At 44.4% G+C, this 21,924-nt stretch overlaps 3 protein-coding genes across 3 annotated transcripts in view; 1 reads left to right on the top strand and 2 right to left on the bottom strand.

Moving 5' to 3' along the window:
* LOC148047513 (uncharacterized) overlaps window positions 1–11,691 on the bottom strand; it is a 28,051-nt gene extending 16,360 nt beyond the window's left edge. The window contains exons 1-2 of the mRNA XM_087711425.1: window positions 11,421–11,691; window positions 7,835–7,972 (exon numbers count right to left, since the gene is read on the bottom strand). The gene's annotated coding sequence lies outside the window, so the exon portion shown is untranslated. The remainder of the gene's footprint in view (window positions 1–7,834; window positions 7,973–11,420) is intronic.
* On the top strand, window positions 3,630–5,526 carry LOC148047514 (syncytin-A-like). The gene has a single exon (XM_087711548.1). It carries the CDS (start codon window positions 3,901–3,903, stop codon window positions 4,987–4,989), a length of 1,089 nt encoding a protein of 362 aa, XP_087567674.1. The 5' UTR covers window positions 3,630–3,900; the 3' UTR covers window positions 4,990–5,526.
* Window positions 11,692–15,734: 4,043 nt separating the features above from the next.
* LOC148047512 (uncharacterized) lies at window positions 15,735–21,919 on the bottom strand. Its single transcript, XM_087708073.1, is given in 3 exon segments — window positions 15,735–21,634; window positions 21,636–21,712; window positions 21,896–21,919. Coding segments are annotated over 3 exon segments (3,006 nt in total). The 3' UTR covers window positions 15,735–18,729.
* Between the last annotated feature and the right edge of the window lie 5 nt (window positions 21,920–21,924).

The following is a 21,924-nucleotide window of genomic DNA, read 5'->3' as shown; positions in this document are numbered from 1 at the left end:
CCCTCTCCTAGAAAAATGAAATCAAGGAAATATTAAAAAGGCAGAATATGATACCTCCCTGGATGAGAAAAGGAGAAACATGCTCTTGGAAAGCAGCCCCCACCTTTGTTAATAACCCCAGAAAGACAAAAGAGATCTCATCTGCAACACAAACGATCTTCAGGGTGATGGGATTAGCCCTCCTCATTCAGATCCAAACAAGGACAAAGTCTTTAAGCAATAATAGGAATTGCCCAAAGCCCCTTCGTTACCACCACACAGCAAGACTCTACCCTGTTTTTCGGCCTCCTATCAAGAGATGGCAGCATTTGTAACTGGAAAGCCAACAGTACAATTGCGGCCTCAGTGGCTGAGTTTAAAAGAGTTAAAAGCATCGAGAACTTCATGGCTAGAAAGGATGGGAGCAGGCGAGAAGCCCAGAGGAACTTCCTCTTCTGAAACAGTCACGGGGTGGATTTCAATTTTTTTTAAAAACTAAAGGCTCTGTGGGCGTGGCTAGATGGGGGCACTCAGGCACACTCAGTCGTAGGCCCTCCCACCTAGCCACGCCCACAGAACCGGCGACTATTTCTGTTTTCTCAACTGGAAGGCTGAAGAAGAAGCCTCGTTTTCCCGCTGCTGCAGCTGCTTCTCTCTCAGCGCCGAACAATCCATGCCCCCACCCAATACACACACACATATCGCACAAAGTAGGTAGACACACCCTCCCCATCTAGCTGCTTTGTGCGGCACCGTCCCGGTGCGTGCGTGGCCCTCAATCATGCGCCAAAGCACAGCAAAGGCTCGCTTAGGGAGCAAAAAGAGCCTGGAAATGACCTGAAAAACTGATGGAAGCGCTTGGGATTATGAGCGCCCAGAAATGAATTCTTTTGTGAGCCTGAGCTCTTCCCAATAAGCTTCCATAGGGAGCAAAGCCACTTCTTAAAAGATTCCTCACCATTTGGAAACTGGTTGGATTTGGTTTGGAAACTGGTGGTTGGTTGGAGAAGGCTGAAGGAATTGTGGATTCTACAAATTTGGAGTGAACAGATTTGATGTGTGATGAACCGGACTTTGAAGGGAAGTTGGTTGTCGCTGGGAAATGGACTTGCCATATCCAACTGGAAAACTATTTGGACTGGACTGTGGTGAAAATGGATCGACAACAAAGATTTATGATTTTGAGGAATAAAACACAATACTTGTTTTATTGTTCTCAATGAAAATATTAAGAAAAAGTTTTATTTGTAAGAATCAAACAAAGATATTTCATCCCGGACAGATCAGAGACAATGATTTTGGTAAATAAAAAGCCATTCTGGACCTTATACAAATTAAAACAAAACTAGATTGTTAATGCTTTGATGTTTTAACTTTGCTGTCGGTTCACTTGTTTGCTACTTTTTAAATTTTGGGCTTGCTTTACAAGGAGAGAAAACTAATATTGTTCCAATATATTTATTAATACTCAACTGGGGGGGCGGATAAATTATATGTAAATCTGTTTTTGTCTTCTTGAGCCACATTTTCCCTTCTATTTAAATGTTGTGTCTCTCCTTGTTTTGTTTTTAAAAATTTCTTTTTGGGGGAGCTTGTAATTTAAATTAATTTTCTGAATATTTTTTTTGCCAAAAAAAGTTTTTATTTTTTATTTTTTAACACACATATAATCCAAAGTATACTATTACATATTAACAAACATTGAAAAAAAAATCAGTGATATATCGATTTATCTTGCAATCAAGCCCCATCAATTTTATTTGCTCTTCTGCTTTCCATATACCATATTATAGTCTATTTCATCTTCAACCCTTTCTCCACTCTCCTCCTCCCTATCTCCTTTCTTCCCCCGATCTCTCTCTTCTCTACTTCCCCTTGCTCTCTTCCTCTGCCCTCTTTCCACACCTTCCTTCTCTCCTTCCTCCCCTCTGCTTCCCTCTCTCCTGTCTCCTCTCTCTCGCTTTCCCTCTCTTTTTCTCCCTTCCAGTCTCTATTTTGCATGGTGTATTTCAGTGTTTCAACAAACCCCATTCAATATCAATGGCATTAATAATTATATTTTAAAAAAACTATTTTCCTTATTACTAATTTTACATACCTTCTCCTTTTAAAGGTCTACTTATATACGAGTTCAATTGGTCCCCCCCCCCCCCAAGCCTCTTTTTTGGCCGAAGTGTGAGAGGGATTCAGGTTTCCAGTTATCCCCATAATACTATTACATAGTTATACATCAGTAAGCACCAATATTTTTTAGGTCTTGTTTTGTAATTTTAAATATATTTTGTTAGACTTATTTTCAAATTCCCCGTCCATTCTTTTTCTTTTTCTATCCCCTGGTAACTTTTCCAACTGATATTTTTCTAATCCAGTATAATCATTTCACATTCCATCTAAAAACAATCCAAAACAAACAAAAACGGCACAAAAATGGCTCCAAAAACAGCCTGGAAATGGCCTGAAAAACTGATGGAAGCTTTTGGGATTATGAGCGCACAGAAATGAATCCCTTTGTGAGCCTGAGCTCTTCCCAAGAAGCTTCCATAGGGAGCACAGTCACTTCTCAAGAGATTCCTCACCATGGTTTGGAAACTGCTGGTTGGTTGGAGAAGACTGAAGGAATTGTGGATTCTACAGATTTGGAGTGAACAGATTAGATGTGTGATGAACGGACTTTGAAGGGAAGTTGGTTGTTGCTGGGAAATGGACTTGCCATATCTAACTGGAAAACTATTTGGACTGGACTGTGGTGAAAATGGATCGATAACATAGATTTATGATTTTGAGGAATAAAACACAATACTTGTTTTATTGTTCTCAACCAAAATATTAAGAAAAAGTTTTATTCATAAGAATCAAACAAAGATATTTCATCCCGGACAAATAACAGACAATGATTATGGTAAATAAAAAGCCATTCTGGACTTTATACAAATTAAATGCAAAACTAAATTGTTAATGCTATTTTAATTTTGCTGTTTATTCACCTGTTAACCATTTTGCCTCTCTGTGTAGTAGATTGATGAAAGTCAAATATTTTGTAAATATAGAACTTTATAAATTTTGGGCCTGTTTCACAAGGGGAGGTAACTAATATTGCTCCGACATATGCATGAATACTCAAGTGGAGGAGATAGTATATGTAAATCTGTTTTTCCACATTTTTTTTTGCTTTCTTTTTAAATGTTGTGTCTATTCTTGCTTTGTTTTTAAAGCTTTGTGGGGTTTTTTTTTTGGAGTTTTATTTATATTAATTTTCTGAATAATTTTTCCCCCAAAAAAATCCGCAAGGAAGTTCATGTGGCTGCTCTTTACCTATCTTCTAAACTGCCTCCAAATTCATGGAAACATTGCATTATAGGCTTGGAAGGGACCTCGGAGGTCTTCTGGTCCAACCTGCTCTTCAAGGCAGGACACATAAAGAATCCCTCTCAAATGGTCATCCAGTCCACTCTTGAAAACATCCAGTGACCCACAAAACCGGGAGGCAAACTATTCCACTGATTAATTGCTCTGACAAAATACATATACATATCTTCTAGGTTGGGCCTCATTTTAAATAGCTTCCCCCAATTACTTATCTGGTGCCCTAGAGAATAAGTCAAACTGCTCTTCTTTGTGTCAGATACATAAGTACTTGAAGACAGCTATCTTGTCCCTCTTGGTTGCTCTTCTGTGCATATTTTCCAGTATCTCAACATTTTTATATCATGGTGACCAGCACTCAACTATGTATTCTAAGTGCGATATTGCGTAAAGCTTTTTTCACTGTGTGGCATAGTTTTAGTATTGCTTGCATTTTTAATACGCTGTGAAATTTCCCATCGTGCCTCTTACAAGTTACAGGAACCATTACATGTGCCTACTAGATCTCTCACACACAGGGTGAAAAGGTCAGCTGCTTCTCACGATCTGCACACTCGAATGACATACAACCTGTGGATGCGTTTGGCAGAACAGGCAAACGTATCCAATTTTTGCCTAAGCGAAGCTGTGGACCTGAACATGTTATTAGGGAATTGTTTAATACCAGTTTGCACGCCTCTTTCTGTTATTTTAAAAGACACCCAGCTAGCAATGTTTAAAAAAAGAGAGGAAGTTAATTACGGTGACTCTATAGTGTGGGGCCCTGTCACAAGACGGCTCCCAGCTGATGCCATGTCTCTCACCACACCCTTTGTAGCTAGTGGACCCAACGTTACATGTGCACACATTCAAAATTGTACTGCTTCTCTCACACAATCCTGTATGCCCACGGGAATCTTTCCTGCCAACTGTTCCACCTATGAGAACATTTCCTACAACTGGGCTCACGTTCTGCTTCCTGCTGGTTGGTTTTTCACATGTGGTCAGAAAACTTTTAATTACATACCTGCTAATCTATCAGATACACGTTGCTGCCTGAGTCGTCTCACTGCGGTTCTACCAACCAAACAGGACCTCACTCCTCGACCACGGAGGTTGGTAGTCCTTGATGAAACATGTGACAGCTCAATTAATCTTTTTAACGAGGCTGAATATCTTTCCCTTGCTATCTCTATAGTTGGTGTTCCGGCATTAGCAATGCATAACCACAGGACAGCCCATCACATTGCCTGTTCCCTTGCAAAAACTATAAACATCACATCTGCAGCCATAGCTGCGTTGAATATGGAACAGGCAGAGATCAGACATGCTGTCTTAGACAATCGTGCTGCCATTGATTTTCTGTTACTGGTACATCATCTAGGCTGTGAATCTGTCAAAAACATGTGTTGTTTTAACCTGTCAGACACCTCTCAATTGGTTAAGCATCAAATCAGTTCCTTAAAGGAGTTGGCTTCCCAGATTCGAGAAGACGTCCTGCCGGCCTGGTGGGATGGTCTGTGGTCCTGGCTACCGGATGGCTCCTGGTTAAGAAGCATTTTTTCCTCCATTATATGTATTATAGTAGTGCTTGTGTCACTTTGCTGCTGCATTCAATGCCTACCCTCCCCTTTTTCAGCTATTCAAAGGCCTTTTTTCCTCAGCTAGGAAGAACATGCTTATCCACGAAACTGTCCCTTCTGGACGCTGAGAACAACCATGAGTTGGACAACAATTTGTTTGTAAAGGTGTTTGCTATAACCAGTGATGATGAAGAATCTGCATTTTGATATGTTTGCTTTCGTCCTTCTCATTTTAAAACAAAAATGAGGAGATGTTGAGATCCATTACCACTTCTGTGTATAGGGCGGCTAAGGCTGTCTGGAAAACACAGGGCCAGAGATGGATGCTAACAAAAACATTCTTGTTAGCAATACGTAAGTCTTCCTATTAATTAGCGCGCCTTTCTGTACCAGCATCTATCTAGCAGTTAGCATTTCAAAGGCAGGAATGCGAGCTGCTCACTTTCCTCCACTCCCCCCTCCCTATTCCTTATCTCTCTTCTCCTGCCCAGGGACAAAGCAGCCTCCCTTTTCACTCACCTCTCCTCTTTTGCCCAGAGACGAAGCTTTTTGCCACGCAGCATTATTATTATTGGATTATTTAGTCATGTGCCTGTTGATGTAATTTGTATACACCTTTCCTTTGTTTGGGACTAATAAAAAAGCCTCCCGGGCATTGCTCGGGGCCAGAGCTTATCACAAGAAGGATTTGTCCGGTGTCTTTCTTCTCATTCGGCTACAAGCATAAGCGGCCCATCAGAAGCGTGAAAAAGCAGCAGACAAGGATATGATTTCTCTCCTGTGTGAGTCCTCAAGTCTTGTACCTGGCAGAAATTGGAACTGAAACTTGTCCCACAAATCGGACACTCCTATAGTTTCTCTCCTGCGTGAGTCCTCTGGTGTATCAACAGGCTGGACTTGTGACTGAAACATTTCCCACAGACAGGACATTCAAAGGGTTTCTCTCCCGTGTGAGTCCTCTGGTGTGTCACCAGGTCGGAATTGTGACTGAAACTTTTCCCACACTCAGGACATTCAAAGGGTTTCTCTGCTGTGTGAGTCCTCTGGTGTATCACTAGGTTGGCATTCCGACTGAAACTTTTCCCAGTCAGGACATTCAAAAGGTTTCTCTCCTGTGTGAGTCATTTGGTGTACCACCAGGTGGGAATTATAACTGAAACTTTTTCCACAAACAGGACATTCAAAAGGTTTCTCTCCTGTGTGAGTCCTCTGGTGTGTCAATAAGCTGAACTTGTGACTGAAACCTTTTCCACAGTCAGGACATTCAAAGGGTTTCTCTTCCGTGTGAGTCCTCTGGTGTACCACCAGGTGGGAATTGTGACTGAAACTTTTTCCACAAACAGGACATTCAAAGGGTTTCTCTCCCGTGTGAGTCCTCTGGTGTATCAACAAGCTGGACTTGTGACTGAAACATTTCCCACAGTGAGGACATTCAAAAGGTTTCTCTCCTGTGTGAGTCCTCTGGTGTGTCACTAGGTCGGAATTCTGACTGAAACTTTTCCCACAGTCAGGACATTCGAAAGGTTTCTCTCCTGTGTGAGTCCTCTGGTGTGTCTTCAGTTGAGAATTCTGACTGAAAGCTTTCCCACAGTCAGGACATTCAAAGGGTTTCTCTCCTGTGTGAGTCCTCTGGTGTATCACTAGGTGGGAATTCTGACTGAAACCTTTCCCACAGTCAGGACATTCAAAGGGTTTCTCTCCTGTGTGAGTCCTCTGGTGTCTCAACAGGGTGGTCTTGTGACTGAAACCTTTCCCACAGCCAGGACATTCAAAGGGGTTTTCTCCTGTGTGTGTCCTCTGGTGTATCACTAGATTGGCATTCCGACTGAAACCTTTCCCACAGTCAGGACATTCAAAGGGTTTCTCTCCTGTGTGAGTCCTCTGGTGTATCACTAGGTCGGAATTCTGACTGAAACCTTTCCCACAGTCAGGACATTCAAAGGGTTTCTCTCCTGTGTGAAGCCGCTGGTGTACCACCAAGTGGGAATTGTGACCGAAACTTTTCCCACAAACAGGACATTCAAAGGGTTTCTCTCCTGTGTGAGTCCTCTGGTGTCTCAACAGGTGGGACTTCTGACTGAAACCTTTCCCACAGGCAGGACATTCAAAGGGTTTGTCTCCTGTGTGAGTCCTCTGGTGTATCACTAGCTGGGAATTGCTGCTGAACCTTTTCCCACACTCAGGACATTCAAAGGGTTTCTCTCCTGTGTGAGTCCTCTGGTGTGTCACCAGGTTGGAATTGTTGCTGAAACTTTTCCCACAAACAGGGCATTCAAAGGGTTTCTCTCCTGTGTGAGTCCTCTGGTGTATCACTAGGAAGGAATTCTGACTGAAAGCTTTCCCACAGTCAGGACATTCATATGATTTCTTTTTTGTGTGCATCCTCTAATATATTACCAGGCTGGAGTTCAAACTGAAACTTTTCTCACAATCAGGATTCTCCCTGGTGTGTTCTCTAATGTATCACCAAATTGCCAAGCTCACGTCGTTGGGAGCACATGTAGGGCTCCTTCCCTATGTGGGTCCTTCCATGAACCAACCACAAGGAGCAGTTCTGACTAAAGCTTTGGCCACATTAATATTGCTTTTCTTCAATGTGGATCATTTCATGCACACTCAGTTGTGATTTGAAATATGCACTTTGCCCACAATAGCCACATCTGTGGACCTGCAAAAGGGGATCACGTGACCCTAGAACAGGGCAATCGTCATAAATGTGAGTTAGCTGCCAAGGATTCAAATATAGATCACGTGACCATGGGGCTGCAGCAAAAGTCATAAGTGTGAAAAATGGTCATGTCAGATTTTTCAGTGCCACTGTCACTTCGAATAGTTACTAAATGAACTTTTATAAGTCGAGGACTACCTGTAATGTATCCTTGTGTTCTGCATACTCTACTTTTTCCAGTTCTAAATCTCTTCTTGATTACCTGCTGGGGAAGAAGGAGAATTTTGTGGGTTTCTGAAGGAAATGGAAATGTTTTGATTTCTGGCTTCATTGATTTTCCTTTTTAACGTTGCTTGTTATTCTCAGTTGTCCGGAGTTCTCTTATTGACATCCTCTTTGCCTGTAAGATTCAAAGAAATTGTTTATAAAATGGTTGCAGAAGATGTAAAAAAGAAAACTATATACATTAAAGGTAAAAAGGAAATATTCTAAAATGCTAAAATAACATTAGATTAATTATGATTTGTTTGACATATTGAAGATTACCGAGATCCAACTTCACATTTGCATTCAACCATGAAATTCTCTTGTTGACTTGGGTCAATACAAATTCTTAGTATAACAATTATTGGCTAGAATCACTGTAATTAAGATGAATACAATATATAATAGAATAATAGAGTGGGAAGGGACCTTAAAGGTCTTCTAGTCCAACTCTCTGCTCTACCATTTCAGAAGTGGCCGTCAAATCTCTTTTTGAAAGCTTCCAGTGATGGGAGCACCCAAAACTTCTGAAGGCAAGCTATTCCATTGGTTGATTGCAGTAATCGTTAGGATTTTTTGGGGGAAGTATATTTTTATTATTTTTACATTTAAAATAATACAGTACCACAAAGTCGAAGTGAACATACATTCACATTATATACAGCTAGTCTCAACCATTAACTATTAGCCAACTTAACACATTGTCTATCCTTGTGTCCAATCACAATATATACAGTTTTTTCCGGTCTTGTCAACTTGTCCTATACCAATCATAAAATCTGTTCCAGAGTTCAAAATATTCTGATTCCCCTTTATTTTTAAGTTCAAGCGTGAGCCTATCTGCTTCCGCACAGGCCAACACTTTTCTGATTATATCTAGCTTAAATGGCATATTTTCTTTTTCCAATATTGTGCATAAGTTATGCACGCCACAGTTAGTACATGTAGAATTCGGTGACGTTTGATGAGGTTTATGGCTGGTGAGGCACTATGTCGGACATAGCGGGGCGAGCGGGCAACAGCCGCTTTATTTCTATGTCCGACATAGAGGCGTCCCACCTTTATGTCGGATATAGCGGCGGGGCGGGCAAAAACTACTTTCTTTCTTTTGTCCAGAGGCTGCAGCCCACCTGAGCTGCCCGCCTCTGGGCAAAAGATAGTGCCAGTCCGCCAGAAGAGGCGGCTAAAAGACCCGCCTCTACTGGGGGGCTGTCCCAACACAGAGAAAGGAAGCTGGCGGGCTGCCCTCCTTGCCTCTCCTACCCACTTCCCTCTCTTCTCAAACAAACTCTCTCTCAAATTTAGAGTGAGTTTGTTTGAGTGAAGAAACAAACACACGCACACAAACATACACAAATTACTTACAATTACTTACAAATTACATTAATTTTGAATTCCTCCATCTCCCTCCCACCCACATATCTTTTCCAGCTGTTTCACAATCACAGAGGATTTCAACTCTGCTCTTGCCTGCCATAATGAAAATGTAAAAATATAAAAGGAAAAACACAAGGGCTGCTGAGGTCATGCTGGGTTAGCTGCTGCCAGAGTCCCCAATGGATGACTCTGCTTGTTTAAAAAAGCTTCTAAAAAAAACACCCTGTATAGGAGGAGGCAAGAGAACCACGTGCCTCATCTACATAAGGAATTTTTCGGCTTTTAACCCTTGGTTAACTCTGCTCGAGTGATCATCAAGTCAGACTAAATGAGGCACGTGGTTCTCCCGCCTCCTCCTGTAGAGGGCACTTTTTAAGAGGCCTTTTTAAACCATTAAGCACTAAGCAGAGTCATCCACTGGGACTCTGGCAGCAACTACCTCAGCCTTTTTCCTTTTACATTTTTTTTTCTTTTCATGATCACAGTGGTGAGGCTCTACCTCCTCTGTCTCCTCTGACCAGGGGTTGGGATCCCTGATTTAAGCTGTGCTTTATCTTTTCAAAGCACTTGGGAGAAAATGGACCACTGCCCTCCTCTTTAAAAAAGACCAATCAAAATACCATCATCCATACACCAGGCTGAATAAGTTCTAAAGTGCTCCAAACCACATTATATTAAAATGTTTTTAGAAATCTTTAGAGAAAGGGAAAGCGAAAGTGCAGACTCAGAGAAATTCTGTGCTTTAAATAGACATGAAATTTGGAGAAAAACTGAAAATGGAACAGGGAAGGTTGCAATGGAATAACTAGGATTGTTATCACAATACAATATAAGACGTTTTATATTGACATTTAAAATGTTTCAGTCAGAATTCCCACCTGGTGGTACACCAGAGGACTCACACGGGAGAGAAAACCTTTGAATGTCTTATAAAGACATTTTATTCCAACAACTGAAGCTTCTTTGGAGCTCAACCAACCTGCCTCTTGTGCACATCAGTCTCTCTTTCCCAAAATGCTCTGCAAGCAGGTATTAGAGCTCCCAGGTCTGTCCCTTGACCTAACATTCTTTTATCTTTCTATATCCCCTCTTATCCTATCCCCTTCTCTGCCTCAGGCTTGCCTCACAAAAGCCTCTCCTATCCTGTCCCCTTCTCTGCCTCCGGCTTGCCCCACAAAAGTCTCTCCTGTCCTGTCCCCTTCTCTCCCTCAGACCTTCCCCAGAAAAGCCTCTCCTGTCCCGTCCCCTTCTCTCCCTCAGGCTTGTCCCACAGAAGCTCCTCCTATCCTCTCTATTCCCTTCACTCCCTCTGCCTTTCCCCAGGCCTCTTTCTCCATTTTCCCCTTAAGCCTCTTTTCCTACCTCCTCTTTCCCCCCTCCCCCTCCTTTCCCCCTTCACCCCTCCTTTCCCCCTCCCCCTCTTCCAACCAAAAACCCACCTCCTTCTATTCCCTTCCCTCCCCCCCCCCAACGCAGACATATCACAGGAGCCTCTTGATCATTTTGCAAAGCTGTTTGTAAAGAACAGTCTAGAGCTTTTTCTTCAGGGTAGATTATACAGCCCATAAAAGAACTAAAACTAAAATCGAAAACCTTTGAAGACAGGGCTATTCCCTCCCATGGTAAGAGAGAAACGGGGATGCAGCTGTCACCAGAAAGGGAATCTGGGCAGATCAGAGGCAGATTCAGGTGATGCGTCTCAAAGCAAGCCCACCTTTAGATGCCACGGGGCTCCTCGTAGCAGGGTTCACGCCCTGGGAGTGAGCATCTGAGCCCAGATGCTCTTCCACCCCTCCAGACCCCGGGAGGCAGATCCTCCCCAGCAGCCACAGGGGAAGGTGGGAACGGGGGTGGCCAACCTTCCCCAACATCAGGCGGCCTCCCCCGGGAGCAGGGCAGCACCAAATATGGGGCTGCAGGGAAGGAGGGGGTGGAATGGAGGGAGGATTTTAAGGTGGGGGTGAAAGAGAGCCGTTCGCAGAAGCAGCAACCGAGGAGGAGGAGGAGGAGAAGCGGCGGCGCAGCAGTTCCCACGGAGCAGAAAACCTTGCAAGGAAAGGCGGAGACTGGGAAGGGGAGGGGGCGCAACTGGGGAAACCCCAGCTCGCTCTCCTTCCCTCCCCCAAGGAATCCCCCCTCCCCTTCCCGCACCTGGGGATCCCCCTCCTCCTCCTTTCCCCTCCCCCACTCGCAGCGTCCTTGCCCACCTGGCAGCCCTTGAGCACCTCTCCCCGAGCTGGGATCCCCGCAGCACTTGGCGTAAGAGACATCTGGAGAGCAGAGAGGGGAAGGAAACTGGGTTCCCCCTTTTCCTGCCTCCACTCTGGGCGCAAAAGTTCTCTGCCTTTAACCCCTTCACTGAAGAGCTGCAGGGAGGAGACGACGGGGGCGCGGCCGAGCGATGCCAAAGTTCCCCCAACCGGGGACCGCAAAAAACCGTCACCCCCTCAAGGGGAGGCCAAAAGACCCAAAATAAAGATCCAGGTAAAAAAAAAAAAGATGTGCTAATCTGGACCTCTAAATGGAAATTCATAGCTATTGAAGATGAGGAAAGAAAGAGCTGCAGATGTCACTGGACTACAACACCCACCATCCTTCACCCTTAGATGCTGTTATTTGCTGAATACAATATCTAACCTTATGCACTGTGTCAAGAGGAATCTGGTAGGGTTAGTCACTTTTCACTCATCCGGTTTTGGGCTCTCCTACACTGGAGCTTGTGGGTTGGAAAGCCAGTAGTACAACAGCGACCTCTGTGGCTGAGCTTAAAAGAGTTAAAACCATCGAGTACTGTATTGCTAGAAAGGACGAAAGAAGAGAAGCACAGAGGAACTTCCTCTTCGGGAACACTAACTGAAGACGGGAGGAGAGTTTCGTGCAGAGAGGCTCTGGCGCCACTTGAAGGCTCGAAGCATCAGTTGGCAGGTGAGTTGAGGGCAGGTGGGAGGAGAATCCGGGAGCAACTCAGGCTCTTTGGTTCCCTCCACGGCCTGGAAGCAGAGAAGCAACTAGATAGAATGTGAAAATAACAGCTGTGGGGGGGATCTTTGAGGTCATCTAGTCCAGCCCCCTGCTCCAGCAGGAGACCTTTTACATTTCAGGCACATGGTTGTTCAGTCTCTTCCTGAAAGCCTCCAGTCATGGAGCATCTACAACTTCTGCAGGCAAACCGGTTAATTGTTCTCACAGTCAGGAAACGTTTCCTTGTTTCTAGGTTGCTTCTCTGCTTGATTCACTTCCATCCATTGCTTCTTGTTCTGACTTCAGGTGCTCTGGAGAAGAGGTTGAGCCCCTCTTCTTTGTGGCAGCCCCTCAGATATTGGAAGACCTCTATCATTTCACCCCTCGGCCTCCTCTTCTGTAGACTGGAAGATTTCCGATTTCAACTCTTTTGTTCTGTTATGGACCCTGTTATGTTTTCTTGACAATAATATTGGACTGATCTGCCACTGTGTCTTTTAGATTTTTTTACTTCCACTTCTATCCAACAAGCAGGATATTTCCTATTGGTGCCCCATCCGTGTATTAGCAATAGCAGTAGACTTATATACCGCTTCATAGGCCTTTCAGGCCTCTCTAAGCGGTTTACAGAGAGTCAGCATATTGCCCCCAACAATCTGGGTCCTATTAACTGGGTTCAACTAAAAAGGTCCTATTGAGGACCTTTTCAGATGTTCAGTTTGTATAGGTGGCCCAAGTTTACAATTTAACTTTAACTTTTAATAAATTTATATGCCGCCCAATCCCATACGACTCCGGGCTGCTTATAAAAACAAAATTAAAATAACGAGTTAAAAATAGAAAAGAGAAACAATTTTAAAACAACGCACCATGCACTCAATCTGGGTGTGGCTGGACCTCATTCATGAAGTCAACAACCCCAGGCCTGCCGGAATAGCCAGGTTTTAGTGGCTTTTCGGAAGGCCGTGAGAGTGGGAAGGGTCCGGATCTCTGCGGGTAGGTCGTTCCACAGAGTCGGAGCAGCTACAGAGAAGGCCCTCCCCCGAGGGGCCGCCTGCCAGCATTGTCCTGTCGATGGCATCCGGAGAAGGCCCAGTCTGTCAGTTCTTATCGGCTGTTGGGAGGTATGTGGCAGGATGTGGTCTCTCAGATATCCAGGTCCTAGGCCATGTACGGCTTTAAAGGTAATGACCAGCACCTTGAAACGTGTACGGAGACCGATCGGAAGCCAGTGCAGCTCGCGGAGGATAGGTATAACATGGGTGTATCTAGGTACACCCGATATCGCTCACGCGGCTGCGTTCTGGACCAACTCTTCTATAGATGTGCATTTAGATTTTCTTGCCCAAGTGTAAGTTTCTCATCACGGAATTGCATTTTACTGGAAAGGGCCCAGGGCTCACATGTGTCAAGATCCTTCTGTATCTTGGGCTTATCCTCTAAAGCAGTGAGGGCAGACCTTTTCGGGGACGTGACCCGGAACAGAAGCTGCCAATTGGGCATACAAGCGCCGGGAAATGAACTTCCTGTTTCTGACACACGCATGTGCACCAGCCAGCTTGTCTTCCAGTTACTGGCGTGCATGCGTGCACAACAATCAGCTGGCCATTGCACATGTGCACAATGGAAACCAGAAGACCAGCTCTTCCAGTTTCCAGGACTGCCACACACGTTAAGAAAAGCTGATTGTCACAAGTGCACGTGTGCCAGAAATCCAGAAGAGGAATGGGCGATGCTGCATGTGCCAGCTGACATGTTTCCGCATTCGCCCACATGTTCTATAGGTTCGCCATCATTGCTTTAAAGCATTGGCTGTTCCCCACAACTGGATGTCACCTGCAAATTTGATGAGTTCTCTTCCAATCTCTTCATCTAAGTCATGTTTGAAGAAACTGGACATTCTAGCACTCAAGCTGCTGTCCCAAAGATGCTTTTCAAAACCCACGTTTTGCAGGAGTAGAGTTCCAAAATTTTACCACCAAGGTGTCAACAGAAATCCTGAGGACTGTGTGCTTCTCCCAAGCCTTGTCTTTCTGAGACTCTAAACAGTAGGGAGTTTCAGTGCAGTGTCAATTAGCAACCAAATAGAGGTGCCAATAGGTACAGAGATGAAAATAAGTAACAGCTGATTGAAACTTCCCTTAGCACCAAACAGGTAAATATGTTGCTGCCAATCAAACAGGAAGGAAACACTGTACCGTATGCCTTCCCCTTAATTTTCAAGATCCCTCTCCATGAAAAATCCCTTTTTAAAAAAATTATTGCAAATGCTGATAGCAGTTAAGAAAGAAGCTTTCATGAAATGCCCTCAGTTAGGTTGGCATTGTGATGTAGAGCTTTGTTGTGGTGTCCCATGTCTCCTGTGCCTAATTCCATTTTAAACTTGGGGAACATGTAAATCTGTTGATGCAAAGGGGGTGTAGAAAGATATCACCCACCCTCTCCTAGAAAAATGAAATGTAGGAAATATTAAAAAGGCAAAATATGATACCTCCCTGGATGAGAAAAGGAGAAACATTCTATTGGAAAACAGCACCCACCTTTGTTAATAGCCCCAGAAAGACAAAAGACATCTCATCTGCAACACAAACGATCTTCAGCTGCAGGGTGACGGGATTTGGATCATTCAGATCCAAACAAGGACAAAGTCTTTAAGCCATAATAGGAATTGTCCAAAGCCGCTTCGTTACCACCACACAGCAAGACTCAACCCTGTTTTTTGGCCGCCTATCAGGAGATGGCAGCATCTGTGACTGAAGAGCCAACAGTACAATTGCGGTCTCTGTGACTGAGTTTAAACGAGTTAAAACTATAGAGAACTGCATTGCTAGAAAGGATGGGAGCAGGCGAGAAGCACAGAGGAACTTCCTCTTCTGAAACTGTCACGGGGTGGATTTCTATTTTTTTTTAAACTAAAGGCTCTGTGAGCATGGCTAGATGGTGCACTCAGGCACACTCAGTCGTAGGCCCTCCCACCTAGCCACGCCCACAGAACTGTGAATATTTCTGTTTTCTCAACTGGAAGTCTGGCAAAGAAGCCTCGTTTTCCCACTGCCGCAGCTGCTTCTCTCTCACCACCAAACAATCCATGCCCCCCCCCCAATACACACATACACACGAAGCAGGTAGACACACCCTCCCCATCTAGCTGCTTTCTGTGGCCGGGATGGTGCGTGCGTGCGGGGAGACGCCCCTCAATCATGCGCCAAAGCACAGCAAAGGCTCGCTTAGGGAGCAAAAAGAGCCTGGAAATGGCCTGAAAAACTGATGGAAGCGCTTGGGATTATGAGCGCCCAGAAATGAATTCTTTTGTGAGCCTGAACTCTTCCCAAGGAGCTCCCATGGGGAGCACAGCCACTTCTTAAAAGATTCTTCACCATGGTTTGGAAACTGCTGGTTGGTTGGAGAAGACTGAAGGAATTGTGGATTCTACAGATTTGGAGTGAACAGATTAGATGTGTGATGAACCAGACTTTGAAGTGAAGTTGGTTGTCGCTGGGAAATGGACTTGCCATATCCAACTGGAAAACTATTTGGACTTGACTGTGGTCAAGTGATTTTGAGGAATAAAACACAATAGTTGTTTTATTGTTCTCAGCCAAAATATTTAAAAAAGTTTTATTTGTAAGAATCAAACAAAGATAATTCATCCTGGACAGATCACAGACAATGATTATGGTAAATAAAAAGCCATTCTGGACTTTATACAAATTAAATGCAAAACTAAATTGTTAATGTTATTTTAATTTTGCTGTTTATTCACCTATTAACCACTTTGCCTCTCTGTGTAGTAGATTGATAAAAGTCAAACTTTATAAATTTGGGCCTGCTTCACAAGGGGAAGTGTAACTAATATTGCACCGACATACGTATGAATACTCAAGTGGAGGGGATAGTATATGTAAATCTGTTTTTGCATATTTTTTTGCTTTCTTTTTAAACGTTGTGTCTATTCTTGCTTTGCTTTTAAAGCTTTGTGGGGTTTCTTGGAGTTTTATTTTATATCAATTTTCTGAATAATTCCCCCCCCCCCAAAAAAAATCCGCAAGGAGGTTCATGTGGCTGCTCTTTACCTATCTTCTAAACTGCCTCCAAATTCATGGAAACATTGCATTATAGGCTTGGAAGGAACCTCGGAGGTCTTCTGGTCACTGTTCCCTCTAAGGTGCGCAGCTGCGTGGCCGCGCACGTGGAAAGAAACCACCGCGCAGCAGTTTTTAACTGCCGCGCAGAGATTTCTGAAAAGCAAACGTGGGGAAGTCCTTTGCAGGTGGCTACAACTGGCCGCCTGCAAAGGACCTCCCCAGACTTGTTTTGAAGAGCACGGCTCTTCAAAGAGGGATTCCTTCCTGAGAGACCCGGTCCAGAAAATGCGGGGAGCGGCAGAGGAGACCCGGGGCTAGTTCTGCTGCGTCCGCTGGACTGTGGAGCTGGGAAGGGGGCGGGAAGAGCAGCGGGGCTGGCGGTGGCCGGCAGTGGCAGGCTGGTTCACCTCCTCCTCCTCCAACAGCACTGCCGGATTTTCGCCCAACACTGCGGGGGCGCCAGCGGGAGCTTTGGCGGCTTCATTCAGCCGCAGCGCTGGGCAGCAAATGTGTTGGTGCTGTTGGAGGAGGAGGAGGCGGCAGCAATAGCACCTGAGGACAGGACAAGAAGCAATGGAAACTTGTCAGAAGGAGACTCAAGCTGGAAATAAGGAGAAATCTGACAGTAAGAACAATTAAAATCAATGGAATCTTAATTCATTTGCTACAGGTTTTCAAAAGAGTGGACAGCCATTTGTCTCAGATGATATAAAGACTCCTGCCTTGGACAAGGGGCTGGACTAGAAGACCTCCAGTATCCCTTCTGATTCTATGATTTTAAAAACCACAAGCTTTTTACAGCTCGCTTGCAACTTTACCAAATTTAATTCAGCCATTTCCTTTTGTTATTAAATGGGTATTGCTAGTTCAATGCACATGCACTCCACTTTTAAGATGCTGAAAAAATCCCCATGACCTGCAACAAAATTCATTCTTCCACTTATCTTGCCCTAACGTCTGATAGGTTCCTGAAATATAGATCTATAAAATTTAGTAAAAATCTAATTTAATACAGACTCATAAAACAGATTGGGATAATGACATTAGTGCTCTGGGATAATAGCAGGTTTACTCTATTTGGATTTTCAGATAAAAGGTATCTTTTGTGCTAAGTTCTAACAATGTAGTTCTCTAATGTAACTATGAAACAGTCCAAATATAAAATTCCCCTCAGGGAGGAATTCTGGGAGTTGAAGTCCACAAGTCTTAAAGCTGTCACGTTTGAAGACCCCTGGGGTTTTTCCCCCATAAAGGGTTAGGGGTGCAAGGGTCTTGTAACAACAGCTTTAAGACTTGCGTGCTTCAAATGCCAGACTTTCTGAGCCAACATTTTGGTTGCTAAGCAGGAGCGTTGTTAAGTGATACTGATATTATATAACACTTTTAATTAAGTGGGTACCTTGAATAAACATAGCTTTGAGTTTCAAATAATACTGATTTTGTTGTTGTCTTAGGTGACATCTGTGAAAAAAATTCAGGTGCTCAGGCATGAAAATATGCCGCTCAAACACTATACTTTTCTGCTCACACTGAAAACAATTTAGAGGGAACATTGTTTCTGGTCCAACCTGCTCTTCAAGGCAGGACACTTAAACTATCCCTCTCAAATGGTCATCCAGTCCACTCTTGAAAACCTCCAGTGAGTGACCTGTGAGGACGGGAACGGACTAGGAGGACCCAAGGGTAGGATTCTCCAAACTCTGAAGTAGTCACTGTTAAGCTTAACAATTTGCCCGTTCATTTGACGGCTTCATCAGGAAGAGCAAGGGGTGAGGGTAATTCAGCAAAATGATCAGCCAGTATTCAGATGAGGCCAATATTCAGTGTTCTCACCTACACGCTCAACAGGAGTTCAGAAATGAAATTCAAACCTTCTCCAAATTCATCAACTTTTGCCTTATATATATTGAGTTGTATGCAATAAGGAAGGGGTGTCAAACTCAAAGACCAGGGTGAGATGCGGGCCGCAGGGTGGTTAAATATGGCCCACAGGGCTTTCGTGAAAACAGCGGACTGGTCCATGGTGCCTCTGCCAGCATTTGTACTGGCAGAGGGTTGCAGGAGGCCATTGCAACTAAAAATGGAGGTTGCGGGGGACTCGGGAGACCCTCCCACCTCCATTTTCATTCATTTCATTTTCAGAGGGTTGCAGGAGGCCACTGCAGCTGAAAATGGAACTCGGGATCCCATTTTTGTTGGCAAAGCACTCGGGCTTCCACAGGGGCCCCCAACACAATTAAGATAGCCATGCCCTCCTGTCCACTTCCAAGACAGCCCTCCACCCTGGTCAAACAGAACCATGATGCAGCCCTCAATAAAATCTAGTTTGACACCCCTGCGAAAAGGAGTCATTTTGGCCAAAAGGAATATCCACAGACTGGCCATTTGAAAGGCGCTCCCATGTGAAACATGCTCCCTGGTGTTTCACTAGGTTTGAATTGAAATGAAAACTTTTCGCTAAATAGGGCATTCAGTGTTTTTCATATGACCTCTGGCGAATCACCATGTTGGAATTCTGACTGAAACTTTTGCCACAAACAGGACACTTGTACGTTTTCTTCCCTGTATGAGTCCTCTGGTGTTTAACCAGACTGGAATTCTTGGTGAAACTTTTCCCACGGTCAGCACATTCAAAAGCATTCTCTCCTGTGTGTATCATTTGGTGATTTGTGAGCTGTAATTTTGAAATGAAACCTTTTCCACAGTCAAGACATTCAAAGGGTTTCTCTCCAGTGTGAGACTTCTGATGTTTCAAAGAGCTAGAATTCTGAGTGGAACCTTTGCCACTAATAGGACATTCATACAGTTTCGCTCCTATATGAGTTCTCTGGTGACTCATGAGATAGAATTTTGTAAAGAAACATTCCACACAATATGGACAAGGAAATGATTTCTCTCCTGTGTGAGTCCTCTGGTGTTTTACCTGGCAGAAATTGGAACTGAAACTTGTCCCACAAATCGGACACTCCTACAGTTTCTCTCCTGTGTGAGTCCTCTGGTGTATCACTAGGTTGGCATTTTGACTGAAACCTTTCCCACAGTCAGGACATTCAAAGGGTTTCTCTCCTGTGTGAGTCGTCTGGTGTACCACCAGTTCGGTATTGTGACTGAAACTTTTTCCACAAACAGGACATTCAAAGGGTTTCTCTCCTGTGTGAGTCCTCTGGTGTGTTACTAGGGTGGATCTGTAACTGAAACTTTTCCCACAGTCAGGACATTCAAAGGGTTTCTCTCCCGTGTGAGTCCTCTGGTGTGTCACTAGGGTGGATCTGTTACTGAAACTTTTCCCACAGTCAGGACATTCAAAAGGTTTCTCTCCTGTGTGAGTCCTTTGATGTACCACCAGGTCAGAATTGTGACTGAAACTTTTCCCACAAACAGGACATTCAAAGGGTTTCTCTCCTGTGTGAGTCCTCTGGTGTACCACTAGGCTGGCATATCGACTGAAACCTTTCCCACAGTCAGGACATTCAAAGGGTTTCTCTCCTGTGTGAGTCCTCTGGTGTACCACCAGGTGGCAATTGTGACTGAAACGTTTTCTACAAACAGGACATTCAAAGGGTTTCTCTCCTGTGTGAGTACTCCGGTGTGCCACCAGTGAGGAATTCTGACTGAAACTTTTCCCACAATCAGAACATTCAAAGGGTTTCTCTCCTGTGTGAGTCCTCTGGTGTACCACCAGGTGGCAATTGTGACTGAAACGTTTTCTACAAACAGGACATTCAAAGGGTTTCTCTCCTGTGTGAGTACTCCGGTGTGCCACCAGTGAGGAATTCTGACTGAAACTTTTCCCACAATCAGAACATTCAAAGGGTTTCTCTCTCGTGTGAGTCCTCTGGTGTGTCACTAGGGTGGATCTGTTACTGAAACTTTTCCCACAGCCAGGACATTCAAAAGGTTTCTCTCCTGTGTGAGTCCTCTGATGTACCACCAGGTGGGAATTCTGACTGAAACTTTTCCCACAGAAAGGACATTCAAAGGGTTTCTCTCCCGTGTGAGTCCTCTGGTGTGTCACCAGTTCGGAATTGTGACTGAAACTTTTCCCACAGTCAGGACATGCAAAGGGTTTCTCTCCTGTGTGAGTCCTCTGGTGTACCACCAGGTGGGAACTCTGACTGAAACATTTCCCACAGTCAGGACATTCAAAGGGTTTCTCTCCCGTGTGAGTCCTCTGGTGTGTCACCAGGGTGGACTTGCAACTGAAACTTTTCCCACAATCAGGACATTCAAAAGGTTTCTCTCCTGTGTGTGTCCTCTGATGTACCACCAGGTCAGAATTGTGACTGAACCTTTTCCCACAGTGAGGACATTCAAAAGGTTTCTCTCCTATGTGAGTCCTCTGGTGTGTCTTCAGTTGAGAATTCTGACTGAAAGCTTTCCCACAGTCAGGACATTCAAAGGGTTTCTCTCCTGTGTGAGTCCTCTGGTGTATCTCTAGGTGGGAATTCTGACTGAAACCTTTCCCACAGTCAGGACATTCAAAGGGTTTCTCTCCTGTGTGAGTCCTCTGGTGTCTCAACAGGGTGGACTTGCAACTGAAACATTTTCCACAGTCAGGACATTCAAAGGGTTTCTCTCCTGTGTGAGTCCTCTGGTGTCTCACCAGGTTGGAATTCTGACTATAATGTTTCCCACAGTCAGAACATTCAAATGGTTTCTCTCCTGTGTGAGTCCTCTGGTGTATCACTAGGCCGGAATTCTCACTGAAACCTTTCCCACATTCAGGACATTCAAAGGGTTTTTCTCCTGTGTGAGTCCTCTGATGTCTCACTAGTGTGGCATTCTGACTGAAACCTTTCCCACAGTCAGGACATTCAAAGGGTTTCTTTCCTGTGTGAGTCCACTTGTGTGTCACTAGAGAGAAATTCTGACTGAAACCTTTCCCACAGTCAGGACATTCAAAGGGTTTCTTTCCTGTGTGAGTCCACTTGTGTGTCACTAGAGAGAAATTCTGACTGAAACCTTTCCCACAGTCAGGACATTCAAAGGGTTTCTCTCTTGTGTGAGTCCTTTGGTGTTCCACCAGGTGGGAATTGTGACTGAAACTTTTTCCACAAACAGGACATTCAAAGGGTTTCTCTCCTGTGTGAGTCCTCTGGTGTCTCAACAGGTGGGACTTCTGACTGAAACCTTTCCCACAGGCAGGACATTCAAAGGGTTTCTCTCCTGTGTGAACCCTCTGGTGTATCACTAGCTGGGAATTGCTGCTGAAACTTTTCCCACACTCAGTACATTCAAAGGGTTTCTCTCCTGTGTGAAGCAATTGGTGTACCACCGAGTGGGAATTGTGACCGAAACTTTCCCCATAAACAGGACATTCAAAGGGTTTCTCTCTTTTGTGAGTCCTCTTGTGTATCACCAGGTTGGACATTACTGAAAAATTTCCCAAAGTTAGGACATTCAAAGGGTTTCTCTCCTGTGTGAGTCTTCTGGTGTATCACTAGACTGGAAACCTTTCTCACAGTCAGGACATTCAAAGGGTTTCTCTTCTCTGTGAGTCCTCTGGTGTGTCACCAGGTTGGAATTGTTGCTGAAAGCTTTCCCACAGTCAGGACATTCAAAGGGTTTCTCTCCTGTGTGAGTCCTCTGCTGTATCACTAGGTCAGAATTCACTAGGTGGGAATTCTGCCTGAAACCTTTCCCGCAATCAGGACATTCATATAAT

This window comes from Thamnophis sirtalis, unplaced genomic scaffold, assembly GCF_051295495.1.
Source record: "Thamnophis sirtalis isolate CommonGarterSnake01/CBP01778 unplaced genomic scaffold, rThaSir2_p1.2 scaffold_3, whole genome shotgun sequence".
NCBI lineage: Eukaryota > Metazoa > Chordata > Lepidosauria > Squamata > Natricidae > Thamnophis > Thamnophis sirtalis.
Note: the sequence above shows the minus strand (reverse complement) of the source record. Positions and strands in the feature narration are given on the sequence as shown.